The 25,132-nt window shown below is 40.5% G+C and overlaps 1 protein-coding gene across 11 annotated transcripts in view; it reads left to right on the top strand.

The window, feature by feature from the left end:
- The window catches only part of LOC136421172 (dipeptidyl aminopeptidase-like protein 6), a 329,761-nt gene that overhangs the window by 200,873 nt on the left and 103,756 nt on the right, over positions 1-25,132 (top strand). For 2 of the 11 annotated variants that reach the window (XM_066408331.1, XM_066408332.1), the window contains exon 1: positions 22,583-22,807. The exons of 6 other annotated variants lie outside the window; for them this stretch is intronic. In XM_066408331.1, the coding sequence (XP_066264428.1) occupies positions 22,598-22,807 (210 nt within the window). In that variant the 5' untranslated portion in view covers positions 22,583-22,597. Of the gene's footprint in view, positions 1-1,491; positions 1,531-5,642; positions 5,763-13,681; positions 13,709-22,582; positions 22,808-25,132 lie in introns of those variants that run through there. 3 more of the 11 variants (XM_066408342.1, XM_066408337.1, XM_066408343.1) reach the window with 3 other exon arrangements.

Here is a 25,132-nt window from a genome sequence, read left to right as displayed (position 1 = left end):
GTGAAGTGTATTTGTTCTAAAATCTTTTGTACCAGGTTTTAAGTCTCTCACATGTTTAATATACAGATGCAGTATAAATAAAGTAGCAACCTGTCATCCACCTTAAACAAATCCACGCGAAGGCTACAGTGTCAACCCTCCTCACTCAGGTGTAGGGACTGACACGGTCATCATACTTGAATGAATATCTGTGTTTGTATGATTCTGTACTTGTATCTGTATATAAAAATATGAATATCTGCATCTGAATACAAATGAAGATTACAAGTGATTGCCATACATAAAGTAGCAAAAATATCCCTATCAATTAGCTCACAATGGTATGACCCAGCAATGCCTGTCACTTCCAGAATGTCCCTTTAATGGAGTTATAATTAGATTGTGGGGTAGGGTTGGACTAGCGCTGTCTTTGGGGCGTTTATAGGGTTTGTGAATATTCCAGATATTGACATTTATCCCTTCATGCAGGATGCTGGTTGAAATCTTTAGGAAATCTAACATGTTAAAGAACTTTACAGTGTAAATTATTAACGAATTGACAATTACAGACTTCAAGCTGATGTCAGAGGCTCCAGCTACCTACACTGCCTGTAACTGCCTGTAACTTAGAGAAGATTATGCAATACATTTGTATTATGCAAATGAAGACCTAATTTGCGTAGTTGATAAGAAAAGACTATGATTTCAGAGTGGTAAATGATGGGAATTTCATTCTTGCAGGATTTTGAAATTAAGGAAAGTTGAACATAGATATAAATGATTCAAATCAGGGCCTAATTTACATGATTTATGAGCAAATGCTACAATAGCCTTCGTTGGAAAGATGAGAGTCACAGACACGGACAAAAACAACTTTTTCAAAGTATGAAAGTCTCATTCAGACTTTGAATACTTTGACCAACTTGTTTTTGTCTGGGTCTGTATCTGTATCTATATAGCCAGTATAACCGCCATTCGGCGTAACACACCGGCTTTGCAAGCACGCGGCACAGCAGCAGCTGGTTATATTACGCAAACGACGTGTCTGTGTCTTTGCACCTATAAATCAGATCATTAATTTTTTATGGATTTGTCTGAAATTTGGCATGTGGTAGTTAAAGAGAGTATCAAACACTACAGCCATGCTGCAAATGCAATATTTACTTCACAGAGGATTGTGTCCTACGCACACTTGTTTCCATCTGTAATTTCTCTTGATCTGATGTACACAAGTCATGTAGACTTGAAAAGATCTTCTAAAATATGAAAATGAAATCAAAAGTGTATAATTAGCAAGGGCATGTTTTTTTGGTGGTTCAGTGTTTTGTTATTTACTTATCAAAGTCAGTTTGTCAAGTAAAGTGGAAACCCCTTTCAGAGCCTTTTGACTATCAAGACATCTTCCCTATGACTGTACAATATATGTGTATACATGGATGTGAACGGTTCTTCCATTGAAAGCAATCAACGTCAGGTAGTCTAATGAGTTTTGCCATTTGCTGAGAATTGTCAGACTCTGAACACAAAATGGTTCAAGCGCAGAATCCAGAGGTAACATGTTTTCCATTTTAATTCAGTTCAGTTCATTAATTCCATATTCAATTGAGTTGCTTCTCTTTTTTATTCAGTTTCAACATGTGAAAGTTGAGGGATTTTCCTGTCTGGTGATCTTAGTGAATTGTATAAGTAGTAAGTTGTGGGCTCTGGTATGTGTTGAGGGTATATCACTGAACAAGTATATTTACTTCAATCTTGCATTTAGAAAATCTTCTCCACTCTTTAATCCCAAAGTCTAAAATGCTGTTGCAAACAGCTGTGCATACATGCATGTATGTTATTTTAACAATAAACCAATCCCATAACTGTCAAAACATAGGAGTGCAAAACAAAAATATCTCAATCAATTTATATACAATTTTAACAGGCCTGCATCTTATCAATTTATTGATCTACTCTATTGGCTTTTAGCTCACTGCATAAAAAAATTACTCTTATATCAGATTAGAATTTGTATTTCAAAAGGAAATTTTGAATCCTTGATAGAAGTTGCTTAGAACATGATAATTCAATGCTGCTCTGAGATCATACATACACATGTTGGGCCAGGTATAGTTCTGTTGCCTTTCTGGTCTCATGCCTGTATTACTCCAAGTGGGTACCCTAAAAGAGCCCGTACACCCAAAAATTAATGGCTGCATGAACGTGTGTTTATATTGGTGGGAAATTTCCTTTTAGCCAGTCCAACTGATATCAAGCGTCAAACTGAGGAAAGCTTGTTTGTAACTGGAGAAATTAGCAGGTAAAGTTCGGCAGCCGTGTGCGAGGTCAAACGTGCACAACCTGGCATGTTGGGTGATGAGGTTGTGCGCTTACAACTAGAAAGTGCCTTCTTGGGGGGGTGTAGCTAAGTGCCGTTTGTAATTGCCATAAACAAGGAATTGTATGCCAACTGGTAGTTGGCAATTTTTTCTCATGATCTAGGGTTAATGTGCTCAACATAGACTGAATGACCTTGGTGCATTTCCTATACATGTAGCTTCGTTACGAACGCGCCCATGTAAAACATGTTTTATAACATGTAAGCCTATGGGGCGAAAAAACTCATGAATGAGACCTTATCACCTGCGGGAAGGAAGGTCACCTTCTGAGGGAGTTTTGTGGTGAGGGTTGTCCGTACGTTCGCAGCTATAAACTCATGATCCCTTTGCTGCATTGGTATGTAACTTGGCATGTCGTCTGCTAGTATACGCAAAATGATGCACTTTTTTTACACCGTAGCAGTTTTTATAGGTACATGTATATATATATATATATATAGTCAGTCAGTCTATACAGACCATGACATGTTACTGCACAAACAAAATTTCAACAAAAAAAGTTAGTAAAACTATTTACATGATTGAAACACACAGCACAGGTACAAGAAACAGTTCAATCAATCAATCAATCGATCGATCAACCGACCGACCGACCAATCAATCAATCAATCAACCGACCGACCGACCGACCAATCAATCAATCAATCAATCAATCAATCAATCAATCAATCAATCAATCAATCAATCAATCAATCAAATCAAGTTCAAAGTTCATTTGCCAGAGTTTGTATGGTTGAATTGGCTGCATGTCGTTGGCGTCTTCTTTCATCTTCCCGGATTTCCCAGTTTTTATGAACCATTTCAGCGCCTTTCCTCACTACTGAACGCCATCCAGACTGGTCATTTGCCATCATCTCCAGCTGCTGGTGGCTGATACCCGCTAGACCGAGGCGCTGTTTTACCGTGTCCTTATAGCGAAGTCGCGGTCTACCACGGGGCATTGTGCTTTCCTGCAGTTAAAAAAACAGCAGGTTTCGGGCAGTTGCTCTCCAGACATCCTGATGACGTGACCGGTCCATCTAAGCTGCGCGCGGGTGATCATAGCTTCCATATAGCTAGCATGCCCGCTCGCCTCAAGACCTCGACGTTGGTAAATAAAATACGGTCTTGCCTTTCGATACCCATCAGTCTGTGAAGATGACGTTGGACCAGGACAGACAGTCGTCGAACATGACGGGCATGGAGGGTTGACACTTCTAGGCCATATAGAAGAGCGCTCAGAACTACAGCCATATATACAGGACCAAGTTTTTATAGGTACCGGTAATATAATATTTTAGAAATCACTTCCCTCTGAAAGATGCAAATCTGGAGCTCATTTGCATGATTAAGGAGGAAAATTTACAAGTCCACTACATTTCATGATAGGACTCTCAATCATGTGACATATGTTACTGAGAAAGAGAGAAATATCGATAGGTGTCAATTATGCAAATGAGAAAACTATAATTTGTGCGACATTTGGAGGTTAAGTCAAGTTGAACATTATCAGATAGAAACCATGCAAATTAGGGCCTTATCTAAATGCTACAATAGCTTTATTTGCTAAGATAACACTTCCATACTTTGAACAACTTCTTTTTGTCAGTGGGTCTGTAAGCTTTGCACCTATAATTCAAGTTCCTTCCGAAGGATTTGTCTGAAATTTGGCATGTCGGTTGTCAAAGAGGGTATCAAACGCACCACAAACTCAATAATAACATGGAGGTTTGTGTCCTTGCTGTTTAAGCGAGCATACTGTATAATTTTGTAATGATTATATCAGATCATGATACGCTTTTAGTGTTTGATAACATGTAATTCTCTGGTCACATGCCTTCAAATTGAAATCAAAAGAATGTTTCATTGGGGAATTATCGTGTACAGTAGAATCCACTTAACTGCACATTGGATTAAGGCACACTCCTCTTAATTGCACGGAATCCCCAAATCCCAAACCAGTTCCCATTCACTCCATAGTGACTCCGCATATCTGCACGGCGCATTGTCACCAATGCCAGATAACTGTACAAAAAATTTGTACAGTAACTTGTCGAAAAACAATTAAATGGACTGTACTTTAAGTAATGTACCACTGTTAGAAACTGTTATCCCAAGACGATGTTTCAGAATGACTCTCTTGTACCTGTGTTGTAATGTCACTGTGGTAGATCGCACGGAGTGTTCATGTTTCTGACTCCCCACTCCACCTCTCGCCCTTAAGCCTGTGGTGGTGCGATCCAGCTGGGCAACTTTGCATTATTGCACCCTCCGGATAATTGCACCAAATCCGCTGACAAATGGGATGTGCAATTAAGCGGATTCTACTGTTAGATCTACTGTACTTAGTAATGTTTAGCCATACCTAGTATGGCTCAACATATTGTTTTTGTTCACGTTCTTCTTCTCCTTCTTCTGCCATATCTTCAAATGGAATCTACTCCGTCATTTTTGGGGCAAACGGCCTGAAATTTGGCATGTAGGTAAAGATGGCAAATACCCTTAGGCGATTTTTTAATTTTGTTGAAACAGGCCTGAAAATCATTTTTATGGAGGTTTTTTGGGGCATTTTTAGACAATTTTTATATTTTGGGCTCCTGTGCCCTGGTATTGGAAGCAAGTGACCTGAAATTTGGTACAAGGGTGCCTTGAACATGTCCCTACAGGACTTCAATCACAATTCTGGTGAACATCACTTCAGAATGCTTCATTTTGGGGACTTTTGGGCCCATTTTCAGACCAAAAACAGGCCAAAAGTGGTATCCCCATTCCATATTCTATTTGCTGCTGGCCAAGGAATCCATGTTCTATCTTAGGATCCCCGCGTTCCATTTGCTACTGGCCAAAGAACGCGTGTTCTATTTAGGTCACCTGAGGTCATATTGCAACAAACAAATGCAAGCCTTTGCAGTAAGAAGCTCTTGGGGTCTCGCAGAACTTGTAGAGAGAATTTTTTTTGCACGGGTGATTTTGGAACAGTCAATTTATGCATCGGGAGGGAGATTGGCGAAGTATGATGCTCTCGCAAATGTTGCCTTTCTACATGCAGTTAATATTTCGATTTGCCCAGGCATTATTTTGGGACAGCCCACTTCTTGCATGGGGAGGAGTATGGCTAAACATGCTGTATTTGCTCAGGGGCAAATGATGGCCTTTCTAGTTATTCCATTATTTCCTCTGCGCCATTGACATGGGGTAACCTGCTCCTCTTAACAAATAGTTTCTTCCAAATTTATCTGGCTGACCTTCTCGGGCTAATAGCCTTTTCAGGTATAATTGAGGATAATTGGGTTACATCCAGCCACTAAGACCATTGGCCGAGGGGCAGAAGCTATGATTGAGGCACATTAGAAGCCCTGCAGCAAGATGGAGTGTGCTAAGAGATGTGGAGGTCATTTTTCTGCAGCAGTTTTGTCCATCGCAGAGGTATTTTTTACAAGTTTTGATCTGTAAACCATGCAGTTAATATCTTTGCACTCCAACTCTGTTTATTGTTGTATGTTTAAATCATGCAATAAGGGGTAAGTTTAAGTCGTACAAAAATGCTTGACAGACATTTTAGAGATGTTGGTAACTTGATTATCTGGAATTTTCTCCTGTAAATTATTCAGAATCTGCTAAAAACACTGGCTTAGAATCTATAATTATGATACTTCTGGCCAGGTATAAAAGTGACTACTGTATATTAAGTTTCCAACAAATTTCCAGATTGTTCAATGTTGATTTTCGCTCTACTGTTTATGGACGAAGAAAGAAATGAAATGAAAATTAACTTGAAAATTCAGTTGCTTATGCAGTTTTTTTGAAACAAAAATTGCAGTTAATCCCAAATTGATTTGAATTAATCATAGTAGGATTGGTCAGTCGACCAATCGTAGGGAATTACGCTGAGGAAGCGACCTTTGACCTCCGCTCGTGCCGCCTTCATTAATAGCGACATCCGCCGTCCCTACGGCTGGGCTCGCCTCCCGCTCAATGTTCCGTCGAAAATGTCCCCCTCTCGAGTCTTCACGAAGCATTTCAACCTACCGTGCGGTGCCCACTAACTACCGAGGCACACATATCCGCCAAGAAACTTGCGGGTTGCCGTCCCCGTTGGGCCCGACGTGCACTCAGACAGCAGGGCCGCGGTGTGCAAGTACAGCAGCTTGCATGGGCCGCCAGTAACGTTGCCCACCTGGATTCGCAGTTCTAAGCGAGAGGCTCCACCCGACCCTGAGTCTCTACACTGTCCGTAATCCTTGGCGACGTCCTGCAGCGAGTTTTCTTCACCAGCCTGGGACCGCGCACCCGTTCCTGCCTGCTCCTGAGTTTGTGCTCCAACGTCCACACAGAGAGTCTACAGACCGGAACGACAGCCCCCCTCCCCCTCCCCATTTCCCGCCGGTGACGCCGGGTCTCGCGAGAGAGGCTCCGCGAGATGCCCGAGACTTTGGCAGCCATGTTTCTTCTCGTGAACTACGTAAACAACTTCTCCACGAGCAGTCCTTCCTCAGCGCCCGCCTTTCTCCCTCCCCACCCGCACCTACACGAACTCGAGGCTGCGATGTGCATCTACAGCAGCTTGCACAAGGCTACCAGTACACCCACTCCACATCGACGCGAAGTTTACTTCCGGCCCGACTCGGAGTTCGCGGCGCGCGGCAGCGCCCTGCGGCGAGATCGTCTCCAGCCTGGGATAGAATAGCTTAGAGTAGTTTAGCACAGCCAGATTGACAGTGCATCAAGACCAGCTCCAGCTGTGCACCGAAGACCCCCAGTACCCGCCCACGGCCCACTTCACAGTACTAAGTGAGAGCTACACGCCGACGCACTATTTTCGGCCTGACTCTACGCTGTTCGACAGTGCACGGTGACGTCTGCGGCCTGTTCTTTGCCAGTCCTGGACTGTTTTGTATGAACTCGAATATCTAGCTACTTCCTAATTTAGATTTAGCACTACCCTACAACTAACTACATTTCCGCTACGCGGTTTGGGGCCCTCACTTCTTTCGGCTTGGCCGTTGATGTCTTTGTACAACCAATAAGCCTCTATCACAGAGCAGACGCACATATTAAAGACATCACATGCCCCAAACCGCGTAGCTCTCTTCTTGTATGGTATATGTGTACGTAAGTGTAATTATTTATTATTTTACAAGCTATTTCCAAATCATGATCAGTGTAATTGTTTCTGCTTTTTACTTGTTTGATGTATGTTGTCCTATTAATGAATGATTCAAGAATTTTCACAGATCTAAGGTCTAAAAAGCAAATTTCTATAAAATCAATAATCAAAGACTTATTTGATCTAAGTCATGGTAGTTCACTCATCAAATGGCTAGCAAGCTTGCAACAGATATTTTAGATCTTTGATAAACATCCATTCAATAGCCAACTGAACTTTAATCATGATCAGTATGTTGATTTATTTACAAGTTATTTTCTACAATTCACACAGCTTTTTGAATTAAGAAATCAAAGTATAGAATTATCTCTCCCTCATTTGATTGTGCATCTAAGATTACATCCCAAGGCAAAGTCAATGTTCGGGAATGTAAAGTAATGTTAGTTTACCTGGTCAATAATGTCACCAATGGAAACCAACCATCACCCTAGGGAAAACCAAATACTGTAAATCACTTTAATATAGCAGCAGGAAAATATAACGGTTGGGGGAAAATGGTGTAGGTCACGGCACTTGATTTTAACGGTTTGAACAAACATTACTGTCTGAAATAACAGTGATCAAATAGTAGTGATGATGAAATTTTAACAGTTAACTAGTGACCGTTAAATTAGCTAAAATTAAGTTACAGTTAACAAATCAAGAATTACAGTAACCGTAAATTTTCCTAGAGCATGCATCCCCAATTTGGGGCCAATCACAGACCTTACCAAGGGAGCTGAAACGTTCAATGGAAATATCCCATTAATGTGCGCACCCCCTGTTCAGCCTTACCGTGGCTCACCAGGAAGTTAAATCATGAAGTTCAACACTAACTTAATGTGTGTGCAATTTCTTTCCAGTTAGATAAATGCTCGATCAAAAATAGTTTTACAAGTTTGCTAAGTGCTTACATGTGTAATATATGTAGTATTTCTTTAGATGAAACTTTGTAATTATATATGTTTCCAAGTGGGGGAAAGTACAGAATAGATTTGCACCCATGTTACCTGGAAAACTAGCAGCATTTCCGTGCACGTGACGGGTGTCGGTCAGTCAAATGAGGGCATTATCTTGCTTGGCAGACCTTAACTCAGACAGGGGCCATCCCCTCTAAAAATTGTGACACTCATTTGGGTGAGAAATCAGTTATTCAATGAAAACCAAACTAGTTAAACGCATTTTGCCTGCGCTGATTAGCAAGGGGCATCTCTCTGTTGCTGACTGCCCCAGGACAGCCCAGACGCTAGCTATCGATTGCCTTTTGATCGATTGTGTCATTAGACAGGCAGTTATTGGGTCATTTCTACCACCTGTGCTAATTTTTGGCACACATTTTCAGTTAGTTTGTTGACGATGTATGACAAATTTTTGTGCATTTGCTACAATTTGATAATCTATTATGGCTGCTTGAGTCAGAGCAAATCTACATTGTATAATTACATGGTGGCCTTGCCGGCCAAGTTCGAAAGACACAGTCAGATTTCAAGTCTCACACCACAGAACGGCTTATGAGATCCCACAAGACCTTCCGCAGTAGATACCATAAAATCCTGCGGTTAGGCACGGCAAAATCCCGCGACAGACACTGCGGAATCCCAAGAGACTGTGATGCATATCCCAAAGTCTGTACTACATGTAGGTTAAGCGCTGGTTACACATAGCCGAACATGGCTCCCGAACGCTAGCCGACCCAGGTCGGCGGTAGTTCGGGAGCAGTCTGGCCAGTTTTTAGGCCACGCCTATTTTTGACGCTGAACTTGAGCCGAACACGCGCGGAGCATGTCCCAACCATCTCCTAACCAGTAACTGACTGAGCCCCGAATGCTTTCTAACCTATTCCCAACCATCCCGACCTCTAGCCAAATCTCTCCTGACTAATTCCCAACAGGTTGATTCGCCCACGTTCTGGTAGTAGTCAGTTTGGTTGGGAATGAGTTAGCAGAAATTTATCTACGGCCTTGAGGTGAGTTATCAGTAGGTTTGATACTAGTTGAGAGTGATTCAGCAGTGGTTATGGCGTGGTTAAGATTCCAATTTTACTGCTGACTTACTCCCGAACACCAGCCGAACACTAGCCGACCGTGCCGAACACCAGCCAACCCATTCCAGACCCTCCGTCCAGAGCGGCATGTTTTGAAATTTTCAAACCAGAGCACTCAATCTCCAATGACATTGCGGATTCTGTTGGTTCAAAACACCAGACTTTGGCTTTCATTCATCAGATACACCGTGGGAGGCAAAACTTATTTTATATCTTCTTCCTCTCTCTCTTTCTCTCTATATATATAATGTTATATAATTATAGCTTGTTGATCTTACTATTTAAACCCACCCTTGCAAGGATGCGACTCCTTACTCTCCAAGCATAGGTCGGTGGGGGAAGATTGTGACCTTTTTATCATATGCCTCATTTTTTGCCCGCTATCCAAAAAACGAGGCGTATGATAAAAAGGTCACAATCTTCCCCCACCAACCTCTGCTTGGAGAGTAGTGACTCCTTACAATTAAAACATTCTGCTACATGTATGTTTGCATATGTATAGAGAGAGAGATAGGTGTTTATACTCAACTAATGTATCATGACCAATTATCGTCCAATTTATTCAAAACATATTTATCTCAAAACCGCGCGGACAGAGTCAAATGTTAAACCCATGGGCAGAAATATCAGCTCTTCTAAAAAGAAAATGCAGTTTTTCTCCGCCTGTTTAATGCCGTGCGAGCATGTATTTATACTGATGTATATGATGCAAAATTGTGCTAGGCTTACCTATTATCGTCCACTTCAGTCTTTTCCCTTCTAGCGCTATGCTTGAAGAACATAGACCAGAAAAAATGCACAGTAACTGTCCAAAGTAGTCTACTGAAAAATGATAGTAAAGTCACTATGTTTGTCCCGCCGCGTGCTTGATGCGATGGAAGAAAACAATGTTGATCTGTGAATTTCACCGACATGCGCGGTACGTGGCGTTCATGTGATAAACGCATGGCCATAATGTTATGCCGTGCAAAGATTAACCAATGCTGTAAAAATTTTAAGTTTGCCTCATTCTGGGGAAATTCTGAAAATGTACATCAAACTATTAACCGCCCACTTCTGCACTACAGTCCTTACATTCTTATCTCAGTGCCGTTTCCATTTATTTCCCAGCAGTTGATTAGCATATCATTACGTATCATCTTTCCAAAACCGTTGGTGACAATCGCGGATCTTGAAATATTATTCTACCCACACAAACACAAAAACGCTGTAGAAATTTAATATTACCTCGTTCTGGGTGTTATATTACCGCTCACTTACATATACTTGAAGTTGAACATTACATAACTATGTAATATTATGCATTTTAACTGCACAATAATCTTTTTAATGTTTTAAGCTAGCTTTGAACTAGTTATGTGGACTGTGATAGGTATACATGTACATGTAGAAGTATGTGTTCCCTGTTTATTAACGCTCTGTTATGAGGACACAATTTGGGTAAATCTCAATGAAATTGAGCAAACAGACATTTTAAACAGTCTGTCATATCTCCAGCAAAATCTCCATTAACAAGGTTTTGTACTATGATTGGTTAAGCTGCTTCTATTTTATTTTCAGTTCATTACCAATCAATGGTGTGTTCAGCACCAAGGAGAGTTACCTATATAGGGTTCAGCGCTTAAAATACTTTATCCCTGTTCCCTCTGCAATATGTAATTCACTCAGCCAGTATTCTCTTAGCTTGCCAAGTTGTTTCCAGATTCTTTTCTACAATCTGAAGATATTTTGAGGCAAACTGCAGCTTGCAGGGGGGTGCTGTGAATTCATTTATTTTCACCGAGACTTCAATTTGCAGTAGAAGGGTAAAGGAGGTTTTCATGATATCTTAAGTTTGCGGTTGAAACAGTTCTGTTGCACAGTAGTAATGTATTGGAAATGTGTCTTCTCAGTGTCATGAATTTGTGGTAGAGAGGTCACCGTGAAAATAAAACCACCATAAACATTTCAGTATTTGGAGCCCTGGGGTTGGTAGGTTATTTGCTAACTCAAGCTGGTGAAAGGTTGGCTAGCTGACCAGATGATAAGTTATTAGCTGGTAAACTTACAGGTTTGTATTTAGGTGTCTAATTACAGGAATCTACCAATCATATCTCAATCCAGCTGTTTCATGTAATTTTTCTTATTTTTTTTCTGGGCAAATTTTGGTCAGAATGGTCCAGTTTTCTGCTAGGGAGGACAGAAGAATGTGTATTTTAAAAATCTAGCCAAAATAGGTGATCCTTGGCATGTTTTGATCTCGGATTGACCTCTGAACCCTTCTCTTCTGGTTGGACTGATATATTAGGATGGGGGGTGAAATCCTGGTCTCATCTGAAACTTCTGTGTTTAGCTCGTTAGAATGCTGGAGTAACTCCTCAAGCAAACCACCAGTACTAGGATGGGACTGTCTGCAACTGAACAGTTGCTGACAGTTGCATTTCAGAAGCAATTCAGCAGAAGAGCTCTACTGATAGGCCTGTAATGCGACTGGCAAGTTACAGCTTGCGCTCAGGCTTCTTCCTACTGATCTGATACTGATCCGGGACTGTCTTGACAGGCCTGTAATACTACTGTCAGCGGCTGAAATTCCAACTACTACTGTCAGTCGTCAGTTCTCCTAATTCTACTACTGACAGCCATATACAATTACTGTCAGCTTCTGTACTGACAATTTCAACCAGTTACAGTCTTAACATCTGGCGAATCAGATACCAGTTGCTTAATTGATACTAGGCCAGGGAATTTTTAATTCCTCGATCAGTCAGAAATCAGTTACAGTTGTGAAAGCCCAGTGGAAGGATGTATTAATTACTCTGAAGCTATCCTCCAAATCCCAGATTTTGCAGCTTGGAAGAGACATTAATTGCCAAAAAATATTATTTGGAAGTACTTTGGATGTACATTACGTTTTTGAGGTAAGACATTTGGCCACATGTTGCCAGTAGTAATAAGCAATGCATGTTGTAGTTTTGAATTTTGATTTCTGTATGGGAGGGGGGCATGCCTCTCAGTCATCCAGCAACTTGCAGGCTCGTGTGAGTGCCTTTTACCAAGGAGGTTGTAAACCAGATTGCATTATCCTTGTCTACTGCCTTTTTTGTAACATTTTCATGTAGTAGTAATAGACTTCACTGGTACAATCTTTGTAAAAGTTACATTAAATTTTGTACTTACATGAGTCTGCAAGGCTGGCTAATGTCCCCCTCCCATAATCAGTAGTTCAAAAATGCAAAACTGTGCTAGTTTTGAAATTAGAGACTCCCTGATTCAACTACTGAGCTGCTGCTGATCCACGACTGTCAGCCACTGATTCTAGTACTGATCATCTACTGCTGATCCACGACTGTCAGTTTAACTGCTGATTGGCTGCGATGATCCACGACTGTCATGATCAGTCACCCTGGTTCAACTACTGATTTGCTGCTGATCTGTGACTGATTCCACTACTGATCTGCTACTGAAAATTTGCATATTTTGTGAATAATTAGTAGCTGGTAAAACAGTAACTGATCAGCACCTGATCAGTCCTGTCTTTCAATTTCTGACAGTCCCATTCCAGGACTGTTATTTTGCTATTAATGACCTCCTGCTTTTTTTTACCTAAAGCAACCTGACAAATCCTGCAGCTTTGCAGGGGTGGTAAAGATTTGAGGTTTGAAATGTAGATACATGTGTTTTAAAGTGATTGTTTCTGATGGCTTAACCATGCACCTGTGTGGCATAAGAAAGTCCATTTGGAGGTCCCTCCCCTGATGTTCACCCCAGATGTTTTGGATTTTTCCCGTGCCTTTTAAAAAAAAAAATCTGAGAACCATTAAATTAAATTTGTGTGGCCTTAGCATGCAAACTAGCATCTGAGCAGGATTATAATTACATCTCATTTGTCACGGAATATTGGTCATACTACAATTATCTATTCTATTCTTAATCCAAATGCCCTTTCAAGTCTTCCATGAGCAGTAGCAAAAATTCAATCTATAGTCACCCACCCCTTGATACTGAATAAGACAGTCCAGTATCCCTCTGATACTGTTGTACATTAGTGATTGATAGTAAAATGTTAATAGCTCTGTGATACATTAACCATCTACTGGCACACTGAATCAGCTTGTTTGTATATGAAGAACACTGTCCTACTATTGCATTGGTCATCCTGTAGTATGTGAGAGAGAGGACAGATCACTGATCATGCCGCAACAGGTAGGGAGGATGGTGGGATGACTGTTGTTGATATGAAAGAGATTGATGTGCTGTGTGCATGTGTTTGACATTTATAATTGGCAGGAAATTGGGCAAAACTCTGACTGTGCATGTATGTGTACTACACGCTGAGGCTGTATGCAGAAGTGATGTCAGTTGTCAGATTCTGTTCAGGCCCGTCATTCCTATCAATCAAAGACTTTGTACACCTGGGTGGCTTCTTTCTGTTTCATATACAATGTACGGCAGCCATCTTTAGAGTGGTAATTAGCATGTGCGATTTGTACTATAAGAACAGCTGACTATATGTATTACTAAGTGTCTTGCATACTTTTAATGCAGCTATAACATTAGATTAGTTAGTTGCTAAATGGTATATGCATCGTTACTGTAAGATTTGTTCTAATCTAAAAAATGGTAAAAAAATCAAGAGTTCTTGCTATATTTGAGTTTTTAGTTGAGTTGAAGTGATGAAAATATCAGCGGTAGTAGTCTACGACAGTAAGATTACGAGCATAGAGCCATAGATAGAAATTTGGGGTCCATATTGAGCATGGCTAAGTTGTTGCCAAGAACTTGTCAATGAATGATTGTCAGAGAGTTGGAATACTCTACTCTGAAATACCTACTACCGTATTTTCTCGATTTAAGTACGCACCCCCGATTTGCCCAAGTTCCAGGCAAATTTGCGGCCTTGAAACGTAAAATGACAAAAACCGAATAAAGTACGCACCCCTTCTCCGGGCCGATGCCACAGTTGAAATGTTCGGACAAGTACATGTCCTGAAGGCGGTTACTACCACAAATAATTGTTTATAAATACATTTAAGGATCTGCTGCAGGACGTGTACGATGTTTTGCAGGACTATTTTTTTGGCCACAGCTATTGTGAGTGCATCGGCATACCGACTGTGACATGTGGTGCCTATATTGTAAATAGTGTAAGTCACTGGTTGACAGAGAAATTGAGAAATAACCGATGTTGTGACTATCCAAATTATGTGTAAACAGCAACACTGTTGTATAGTGTTGGATTAATGGTTTGTTTGGAACAGATTACGCAAGACAGCGTCATATCGGTACTATGTTGAAGACGTAATTTTCCCGAGATATGTCAATGATTTGGTGTGACACACATGTAGCAATGGGGGCAAAAAACAACGTACACGATACACTCAATGATTACCAAAATACTCTATAGTCCGCTTGTTGATTTATCAGACAATGGTGCTTTGTCGTAAAGGTGTCGAATTAATGGTTCCATGCATTATCTGAGTACACACATTCTTTTCGAAATATTAGCCCTAACTCAAGTACAATGTAGTCAAGATATGAGAATTGAGATCCCCGCCATTTCTTATTCTTCAAGTTTTTGAGAAATGTAAACATTGGTTTGCTCCATTTTATCTATCAGTCAGTCATATATTATTTGGGTATGCAGCAGTAAATCATGGAGCATATTTGATCAGGAAAGAACCCAATAAATTCTACAGATCCAAATCAGTTGGGAGAAGTGGGTACAGCTTTGGCAGATGGCAGGATGTTAAATCAGCATTCAGAGTCACTAGTGTGTGGGGCAAGCTTTACACTCATACCAGGCTAGGAGAGTGTAGCACTTAGTCATATAATAGTTAACAATACTACAATCATATTTTTATTTCTTTGTAAAGGAACACAATTCCCGTTTCTCCTGGTTTGACTCAACATGAATATACATGTGTGTGCAAACTTGAGTGATAAAATGAAGGATAAGTCAGCTGTTTTGCTTTATCTTCTTCGCCGAGAAGATTATGTTTTTGCTTACTCCAGCTGTTGGGTGGGTCTGTATACAATGTATATGTCAAGAGCATAACTTGAGAGACCTTTGACGGATCTTCATGATTTTCGATAGGTGTCAAGTTTGAAAATGGTTCACCTGGCGTTTTCCAACAGTACTGCAGCGGACTTTGCATTTTTGTGTGTTTGTATGTAGACAAAAAAAAGTGACGGAAAGGTTAATGATTTTTGGTAGGTAAGTAGCGGTTGTAGGAACGGAGGTCAAGTTCAAAAATGGTTCACCTGGCATTTTCCGTCGGTACTGCAGCGGGCTTTGTGTGTTTGTGTATTTGTATGTCGCCAACATAACATGAGAAGCTGTCGATGGTTCTGCATGATATTTAGTGGATGGGTAGGGTTTACAAAAAGGAAGGTCAAGTTCGATAATGGGCCTTCTAGCGGGTATTTAAGGTACTGCAGCCGAGCTTCAAAATTTGAGGGCATATTTTCTGCAAGTGCTATGGTCATGATTTTTGTGTGGTAGATAGTTCATGCCACAGGAAGTAAGTTGTGTAAGTTTGGGCCCCCTAGCAGCTTTTTTGGAACTGCAGTGGGTGTTTTTGTTTTGACCTTCGGACATGAATAACTTGACAAAGGGTTGACATATCGTCTTGATGTTCGGTATGTAGTTAGCTCAGATGGTGCTTTACATAATCAACAACTTATTATGCAAATCAGGAGCTAATTGGCATAATTAGTAAGGAAAGTTGTTAAATCCGCTGCATTTCATAATGGGACTCTCAAACATGTTAGTGTCCCTGAAAACAGGTCATGTAAACAAATGGCCTTGGATAAGTAGGTCATATAAACAGGACTACTTGCCAAGCAGAGGTGTGGGTCTGGCTGGTCTTTTACTTTGTCTTTCAAAATGTGTATGATATAGAATAAAGATTTATTCTATTCATTTATATTGACTGTACTACATGTATTTCGTCATCACTTTCAAATACGACACTGCAATATCAACATACAGACTCATATATCAGCACACTAGACACATACTAGTCCTGTACCACCAAATGATTTTTAACCCTATCTAGGCTGTCCCCCCCCATAACTTCCAAACGACATGGTGTATATATATGATCCAATTTGATAACAAAGCATGAAAATATTAATCACTATCCTGGTATCCATAATAATCCTTGATTATTTGGCGAAGATAATGTGTTCGTAGAACTCTAGTTACATTGTACAATGTACACTGAAGTTCATGATGTTGTATGAAAATGTTCCACAGAAACAGAGGAGTAAGTTGAACTTTTACTTAACTACTTGTAGTATTTTAGCCACGGTCATCATATAGATGTCATGATTAGTCAGTCACTCCTTGTATTTTTCAGCCAATAATAAATTAGAGAAGTTCAGATTGACCATTTACAACTCATAATAGGTTCGCTTCGTATGAATCAACTTGAATCGTAGCCAGATTGTAGGATATACGAGGGGTGATCAATAAGTCCTCGGCCTCACCCAGAAATAAGGTGCACAGCTCAAATTTTGGGAAATAATTATGAAGTATGAAGTCTTTTATGTATGTCTACCAAGTTTCAAATCGTTGTGATCATTACTTTGCAGACGGCACTCAGTAACATTAGGTGAGGTAGAAGGATACAAACATGGACAATTGAGCTGCGACCTGAGGTGTGCTGGCCAACTTGCTCTGCTGAAAGTCGGATACCCACTTCTTTTTAGTTGAAATAAGAAGGGAATCTTCATCAAACATTTTGATAATGTCTTCGGAGATTTTATGCCATTGGCTCTGTGCAAATGAAACTGTCCCAAACGGCCGAACACCGTCTGTGACGGGCGTCCACTGAAATTCGATGCGTCCTGAATTATGACTACAGACTGACTTGGACGGGTTGTAAATCTCTTGCTGACACGTCTTGGACTGTCTGAACGGCCTGAAAAACGCCGAACGCGTCTAGATTGGCTCATTTGACGGCGTCAACGCCGTAGAAAACGTCCCAGACGTCTTGGACGGCGTCTGCGCGGGCCCCCCGCCGGGTTGCAGGCGCCGTTAGGGACGGGCGCTTGGGGCAACAAAATATGCAGCCAGACTGGCGAAATAGACCACCCACGGCCGCCATGGCCTCAGACTGGAAGCTAAATTAAACGAATTTATTCTCAACCTCTATATCCTATAACATTGCTCCGTCCTATTTTATCATTTTTTCGTAAGTGGGGAGGGCACCATGAGACCTCGTCGGTAACTCTATTAAAGATCTTGTATCATTGTAACGAAACATCAACATGAAATACTTGTTCACTTACCAGTCTCCGCTAATATAAACTCAGCCAGCTTGATAAAACTCAGCTTCTTTGGTGTTATCCCTTTTTTCTGCCGACGGAAGCTTGTTGACTTTCGAACCACCTCCAAGATTGCAGCGGCGGGCCCGCCAGGGCAAATAATGTTCTTATCATGATTCTTCTCACAATCAACGTCTTGTTTGGCAATATAAACTCAGTCACCGGAATAAAACCTAACCCCGGATGTTGTAGAAAGATTATTAACAGCTGCTTTTAGAAGTAAATTCCATCCTCCAAAAGTGTGCGAAATCCAAGAAAATTGGGCCAAAAAATTCAGCAAAACGAGCACTGACTGAACAAATGGTCTGTACCAGTTAACGGTCAAATCAAAACTACCGCTCAAATTTCCGCATGTGCAGAAGCCGAAAACATGCTTTTCACACGTTAGAAATGAGAAAGGCGGAAGCGTCGGGTGAATAATTATCTTATAGCCCCATCCGACGCTGTTTCTGACGTTTCCAGCGGCCAGGAAGGCCGCCACGGCGTCCAACTAACAGACGGGCAGGACGGCCTGAACGCGCGCGACGTATCCGCCACCGTTTCTGACAGGACAGATGGCCTGGGACGGGCTCCGAGGCACTAAAACGCTCTTAGACGGCGTCCAAACATTTTAGACGGCTTCTTTTTTCACAGAGGAATTCTTGGCCCGAGGAACTCGACCCACACATCTCTGATCAGAGTTCAACATTGTTTTTCTAATCACTTACCTACTAGTTTTCAAATGGACGTCGACTAAAAAATATTGACCACAATAATTTGAAGTTTGGTGGATATTGCTGAAACATGTCAAACTACATAATTATGCCCCGAAATTTGAGATGTGGACCTTATTTCTGGGTGAGGCCGAAGACTTTTTGATCACCCCTCGTATATACCATGTAGCGCTTAGTAAGACACAATATGTAGGACAGTAAAGTCTCCCATAGCGTATGCACTTTTCAAACTTTTCAAGTCATAAGCATGTGTTCCAGATGGACGCCAAAGTCAGGGTGAGTACGTTATAGGGGGTTCCACCTCCGAAAAATCAGAAGTCGATCACGGGAGCCGACAGCACAGCCCCACATGGGGTTTGGAATACTACCACTCGATCAATGATAAAATAGTTTATATGCAATATCATACTTGGTTTTTGTGGAAATTTAAATTTCTGGGCAGCAGACAAAATGTTTATCATGGGGAAACTGCCGGTGCAAAAAACTTTTATTTTTGTAGGTCTTGTGCAAAGGTAATACACTACATAACTTTCGTGTAACCTTTGCACAAGACCTACAAAAAATGATAAAGTTTTTTGCACCGGCAGTTTCCCCATGATGATAACATTTTGTCTGCTGCCCCAAGATGCATCATCAAAAATATCTTCCTTCTCGTTACAATCCGCCATCATGGCTGCTGCATCATTATGTAAATCTTGTGTGACGTATTTGCGTTATGCAACAGTGATTGGCTGCTTGCTACAGCTAGTTGGGGGTGTGGGCCGCGACAACAGGCATTATTTCTACTCACAAAAATGCAGTATTCCTTCATGTGCTGCCAAATAGACATTCAATTACATGGTAATATTTCATTTTCTAGTGCTGCTCACAATACTAAAAACTTTATCCAATGCTGTGTTAACATCAATGGATATGGATGGAATCAACTTTTTAAAGAGCTCAAAATCCCCCACGTAGCCACTCCTCATAGCGTACATAATTCCCACCTGCCATGCTAAAGGCATGTCCGTAAAAGTGTTATTGTGTGTAATATGAGACACTCGCATCAATTGCACAGTACAACTAATATACAGGCTATTTACATGTATCTTCGCCGAGAAGATTATGTTTTCGGTTACGCCAGCTGTAGGGTGGGTCTGTATGTATGTCAAGAGCATAAATCGAGAAACCTTTGATGAAACTTCATGATATTTGGTAGGTGTGTAGTGGTTGTGCAAAGGAAGGTCAAGTTCAAAAATCATTTACCTGGCATTTTTGAACAGTACTGCAGCAGAATTTGCATGTTTGTGTGTTTGCATGTAGGCAAAAAACGGAACCGTTTATGGATCTTCATGATTTTTTGTAGGTGTGTAGCTGTTGTCGGAACGGAGGTCAAGTTCGAAAATGGTTTACCTGGCGCTTTTCTACCATTGTGCAGCGAGCTGTGTATGTTTGTGTGTTTATGTTTTAATTTTGCATTTCTACGTTTTGACGGAGGTGGGCGAAGCTATGGTATCGGTCTATTTACACTAGGCACGTGAAACTAGAAGATCATCATGTAGCTTATTTTTGTGCCTTTTACGGAAATGTGGTAAACAGTGGCATTTAATGTCAATTTCATAAAGATTACAGCAACTAGAATATTTCCAGTTTTCAAGCCTCATAAAATGCTCTGGGTGCCTTTAAGTATTAATCTATGGGATAAGTGCTGAAGTTCCAGGTCAATTTTGGGCCAAAAGTTAAAGTATCCCAGACCTGTCAATAAGATGCATAGGGGTGGCGCCCGTCTCCATTTCTGTAGCCCTTGGGCCACACATTTGTGCAAGTCACTACAGCAGGGGGCTGGTCCACTGGTAGTGGTGTGTGTTTTACTGCCATAGTCTTTCCCAAATGCTGAGTGCTCAGCAGAGAGAGCAGTATGTACCATTTTTAGAGTCTTTGGTATGACCCGGCTGGGGATCGAACTGACGACCTACCGTGTGCAAGGCAAACACTCTATCCACTAGGCCATTGCACTGGTAAATGAATACATAATCAGCTGACTTTTTACAGAATTCCGCTGGTGGTGAATTACACAAGGTGTGTTTTGTAAAACAATATCTCACTAAACCCGTGCATACCCTACCCATGTATCCCCTATACGTGTCACTTCCTTCATTGTGAATATTTTGGCATAAATGAGGGGTGTTAAGCAGGGGGGGAATAAGAAGATATAAAAGAACACATAACAAGACAAGTTTTTCTTATCACTCCTGAAATTCTTTTGTCAAGCCTTGTTAGGTACATTGTATTCAGCCATAGGCTGAGGTTGCTTAATTTAATTAATTAGAAAATAGAGGGTCACCTGGGGAATTAAGTAGAATACTGAATGCTTTTGGATGTGCACTGTACTATGTTCATTTTTATATTCCCCTCCTGTATGCCCTGGTAACAGTATTCATTACAAACGTTCACAGAGTTACTTCCTAAAATTATTATCTATTCGAAAATAACACCCCCCTCTGGAGTTTAGGAATCCTTTAAAGACTATCCAGAAACACATTGTAAAGGTAATTTTTAAAGCTCAACCCAAGATTTCTTAAGAGCACCCCAGTTGAAGTTTGTCCAATGGTTGTTTGCAAAATAACGTTACACCTGGCTGTAATTTATCTGGAGGGTACTCCAGAGGTTATCAGAATATTGATGCTATATAATGCAACTGCTGCCTAGTCCAGGTTCAATGTCAAGTTGTCAGTAAAATCATGTTTTATCAGCAGAACCAGAGCACTCTCCTTTGTGAGTTGACTATGCCTTTAAAGATATTAGTTTATGCAAATTAGGCCCACTTTCCATAGTTGATTAAATGATGAAATGTGGCAATGGTGTTATGAAGCTGTTAGTTTATATATGTCATCTAATGCTTCCTGGTTACTGAGAGGTCATAGAAATTTCATAAGGGTTTTCAACAGATTTAGGATGAGGAAGAGCTATGAGGGCAGTAGTATTGAATTTGTCAGACTGACCTTTTTAGCAACATAATGCATGTTTATGTCTCCACACTTGCCAATTAGTATTTTACACGGTTCAGGTTTTGTATTATAGAGTACAAGCTTAGGTTTTTAGAGTACAAAAATGTTTTAAGGTGCATTGAGACCATTAGAATCTTCATCATTTATGGGTGATACATCAGTATTATATGTCATGTACCAAGCTCTTTGCAAAAAACCCTCCAGGGAATCATGCTGAGAAAATGACTAAGATGATTTGCAGTTGGCTATCATGACTCGAAAGGAGATAGAGCTTAACGGTCTGGATTGTATCAATGACAGGTTGTTTACGTGATCAGCTAATGGCACGTCTCAATATCTGGGATACAGTCAGCTGACTCAGCTCCCATTATGGTGTATTACACAATGGTGGAAAGTTACTAGTACTTGGGAAACTGCTGGCACTTTGTCCTTCTCGTCTTGAAGTTGACCGGGAGATACAGAAGTGTCGCTGTGACCAGTCGATTCAGCCCATGCAGGATCCCAGACTGACGCATCAGAGCTTGTCTGGATGGAAATGTTCTTCTCCAATTCCTCATGTGTGAAGGGAACTGCAACTCATTTATTGCTGAATATTAGTACTTTCACTGACAAGCTGTTGCAGGCATGGATGTTCCAGAAGTGATGAAACCATTGCTGTCTGCTGTCTGCTGACAGCTTCTGGGAGCTTATTTTTATTCTAAAATATTAATGCTCTTGGATGGTCAAAAGAAGTTAAGAATATGTCAATCGTTTCAACATGTTTTCCATATATATTTGTCAATGCGATGATTTTGGAATGTGAATGAAGTAAGGTATGAATTCAAGCAGACATAAGTTGTGACCAAGATCCTTAAAATATATTCGTGTTATCTTAAAGTGTTGTTCTTTGAAGAAAGCTTTCACAACAGGTAAAATAGTTTGGATGAAGTTCACAGTATTTGTTGTAACATTACTGAATTATGTGAAGGATTATAATGAGCTGCCACCTCTGGCAACACACATCAGAAGCTCTTAGCACTAATGGAAGCTCTGAGTAGGGCTGTCAATCAACCAATGGTGACATGGAGCGGGATCTGGTAATGCTCAGCCCAACTCTGAAGCCTCGACCATTTCAGCGCAAACAGACGCTCAGGAAACCAAAGCTGGAAGTTACAAATATGGAGGAATATGAAGAGGATAAGGATAGTGTTGTTTGTCAGAAGCAACTCCAGTATCCTCATGAACTATACCTTCACTCCAAAGCCATCAGTGCTTTTGTCAGCTCAAAACAGGTAGGGTAAATTTATCATAATAGTAGAACAAGTGGCTGAAAATAGCTTTTGATCCAATTTAGATTTCTCTCTTTGCCCTTGCTCCCCTTGGTGATGTAATGTGACAGCATGACTGAGCGATTGGCTCGTAATTGTTCACTTTCCTTTTGTGACAACTATCTGAAATCTAAGATAAAACAACAAAAAATAATTTTTTTCATTCTTGATTTCAGAGAGATGAAATGGTATATTTGTCTCCAATAGGCTAGTTACACATGCTTTTTTTTAATACTAAGGAAGTCCTGACATACATGTACCCTTAAAGTCTTCAATATTGTACACCCTTTCAAAGTCATAAGCAGGTGTTCTAGATGGACGCCAAAGGCAGGGGGAGTACGTTATAGGGGGTTCCACCTCCAAAAAATTGGAAGTCGATCACGGGAGCCGAAAGCACCGCGCCACATGGTGTTTGGAATACTACCACTCGATCAATGGTTAAGTCGTTATACAGTATTATACTTTGTGTACTATGAATAAAGATACATTCATTTGCATATCTTTGGAAAATTTCTATTCTACTCATGAATTTTATTGAGCCTGAGTGAGAAATTGTGTGTGTGGAAACTGCAAGCGGCCAAGGAAATAACTACTAGTATGTTTACTACAGTCAAAACAAGCTGACTGCCGGCGAAAGTTTCCTCCTATTCAAATTTCTCGGACGACTGCTTTCGTGTAAGCTTCCTGCAAGACCTAGAAAGAATAATGGAAGTTTGTGTACTGGCAGTTTCCCGGTGAAAAACAGTGTTAAGTGGAAAAATTTCTTCATCCACATTGCAATCCACCATTTTGTCTGCTGCCCCAAGATTCATTGTGTAAATCTTGCATGATGTGTGTTACGCAACTCTGATTGGCTGTTACTGCAGCTGGTGGCGGGAATTAGCTGGGGCGGGCTGCGACAACAGGCATTATTTCTCACAAAAATGCAATGTTCTTCGATGTGCTGCCAAATTAACATTCGATAGGATGATTACATGATTATTTCATTGTCTAGTGCTGCTCTCAATACTAATGATGATGACGATCACAATACTAAAAAGTTTATCCAGTGCTGTGTACGTCAGTCAATAACATTGTTTGTGCAGTGGTGAGCATGACTTCCGGGTATTGTATTATTTCGTAGTTTGGAAATATCATAAGGTTATGATATCAAAATACTACATAAGCACTCAGTAAACTCCAAGAAAATTATTTTTGAATGTGTAACATTATTTAGGCGACACCAATTTTATTTGTTGCTTCTCAGATTTTTTCCCAAAAAAAGTTGGAGCGACAGGGCGGAAAAAAATTTCTTTTTGAAAATAGTCTGGGGTGAAGATAACATAAAGAATAAGAGGATCATTCAAGTGTGTGGCTCATTTTATGCAATGAACCCCTTTTTTGATCTAGTACTATAATTTCAGTAACAAAATTACCTTTTGCTATGTAATATATGAATTGATATTGAGAAATAGTTGTAATACATGTAACTGAAAAATTATAACTTATGATAACATGTGACCACACTTTGTAGGTATGTGCAGGCCTTTATAATCTATTTTGGTGGCCATTGAGTTTTACAACTGAACTAATAGTAAAATCGTGAGTAAACATTTATAGATAAATGTAAATAGTGACCCAATTTTTTTTTTTTTTCAAAATGGGAAAAACATGAGAGGCTATTCCAAGAAGCAAGAAAAAAAATTGGTGTGGCCTTATCTGGAAAGAAGAAAAAATTCTACAAGTGGTCATACCAAATAAGGTGATGACTTTTTTTACAAATCACATAGGTCTTGAAAAAGATTTGTTCACAGCATACAATGAGGAGGTATTAGTTGCATGCTTCTGCCAAATTTTAGCCTTATTACGTAAAAGTGAAAAATGTAGCAATATCTGATGAAAACTGGTTTCCTAGCAACCGATGCTAAGAAACATGGCTTTTTGAATTGGTGCCACCCTTGAAAATGTTAGGTACATACTCACCAAGTTTCATGCTTTTACCACAATTAGCACAACAGACCCCTTACCAAACTCTGGCGCCATTTTGAGTCTGCTCTCATGAGAGTACAATCTGCCGCGAGCGCACATGATCTGAGCACGGAGGCGGGAAGAAGCGGTAAGAAAATGGGAGCGGTAATGGTGTCCCCAGTAGAAAGTAGTATCAAGTCATCTTCGGTGGGGAGGTGTTCTGCCAATTGATGAAATTTGTAGATATATATGCATGCCACAAGTAAATGATATTGTTGTGGACACTTGGACTTGATTTGGCCGGTAAAAATTCTGATAATTTTCCACTGTTCCCGATGGGCT

The sequence above is a fragment of the Branchiostoma lanceolatum genome, chromosome 15 (genome assembly GCF_035083965.1).
Source record: "Branchiostoma lanceolatum isolate klBraLanc5 chromosome 15, klBraLanc5.hap2, whole genome shotgun sequence".
NCBI classification, from domain to species: domain Eukaryota; kingdom Metazoa; phylum Chordata; class Leptocardii; order Amphioxiformes; family Branchiostomatidae; genus Branchiostoma; species Branchiostoma lanceolatum.
The sequence above is the reverse complement of the archived record's forward strand: the minus strand, read 5'-3'. Positions and strand labels throughout refer to the sequence as shown.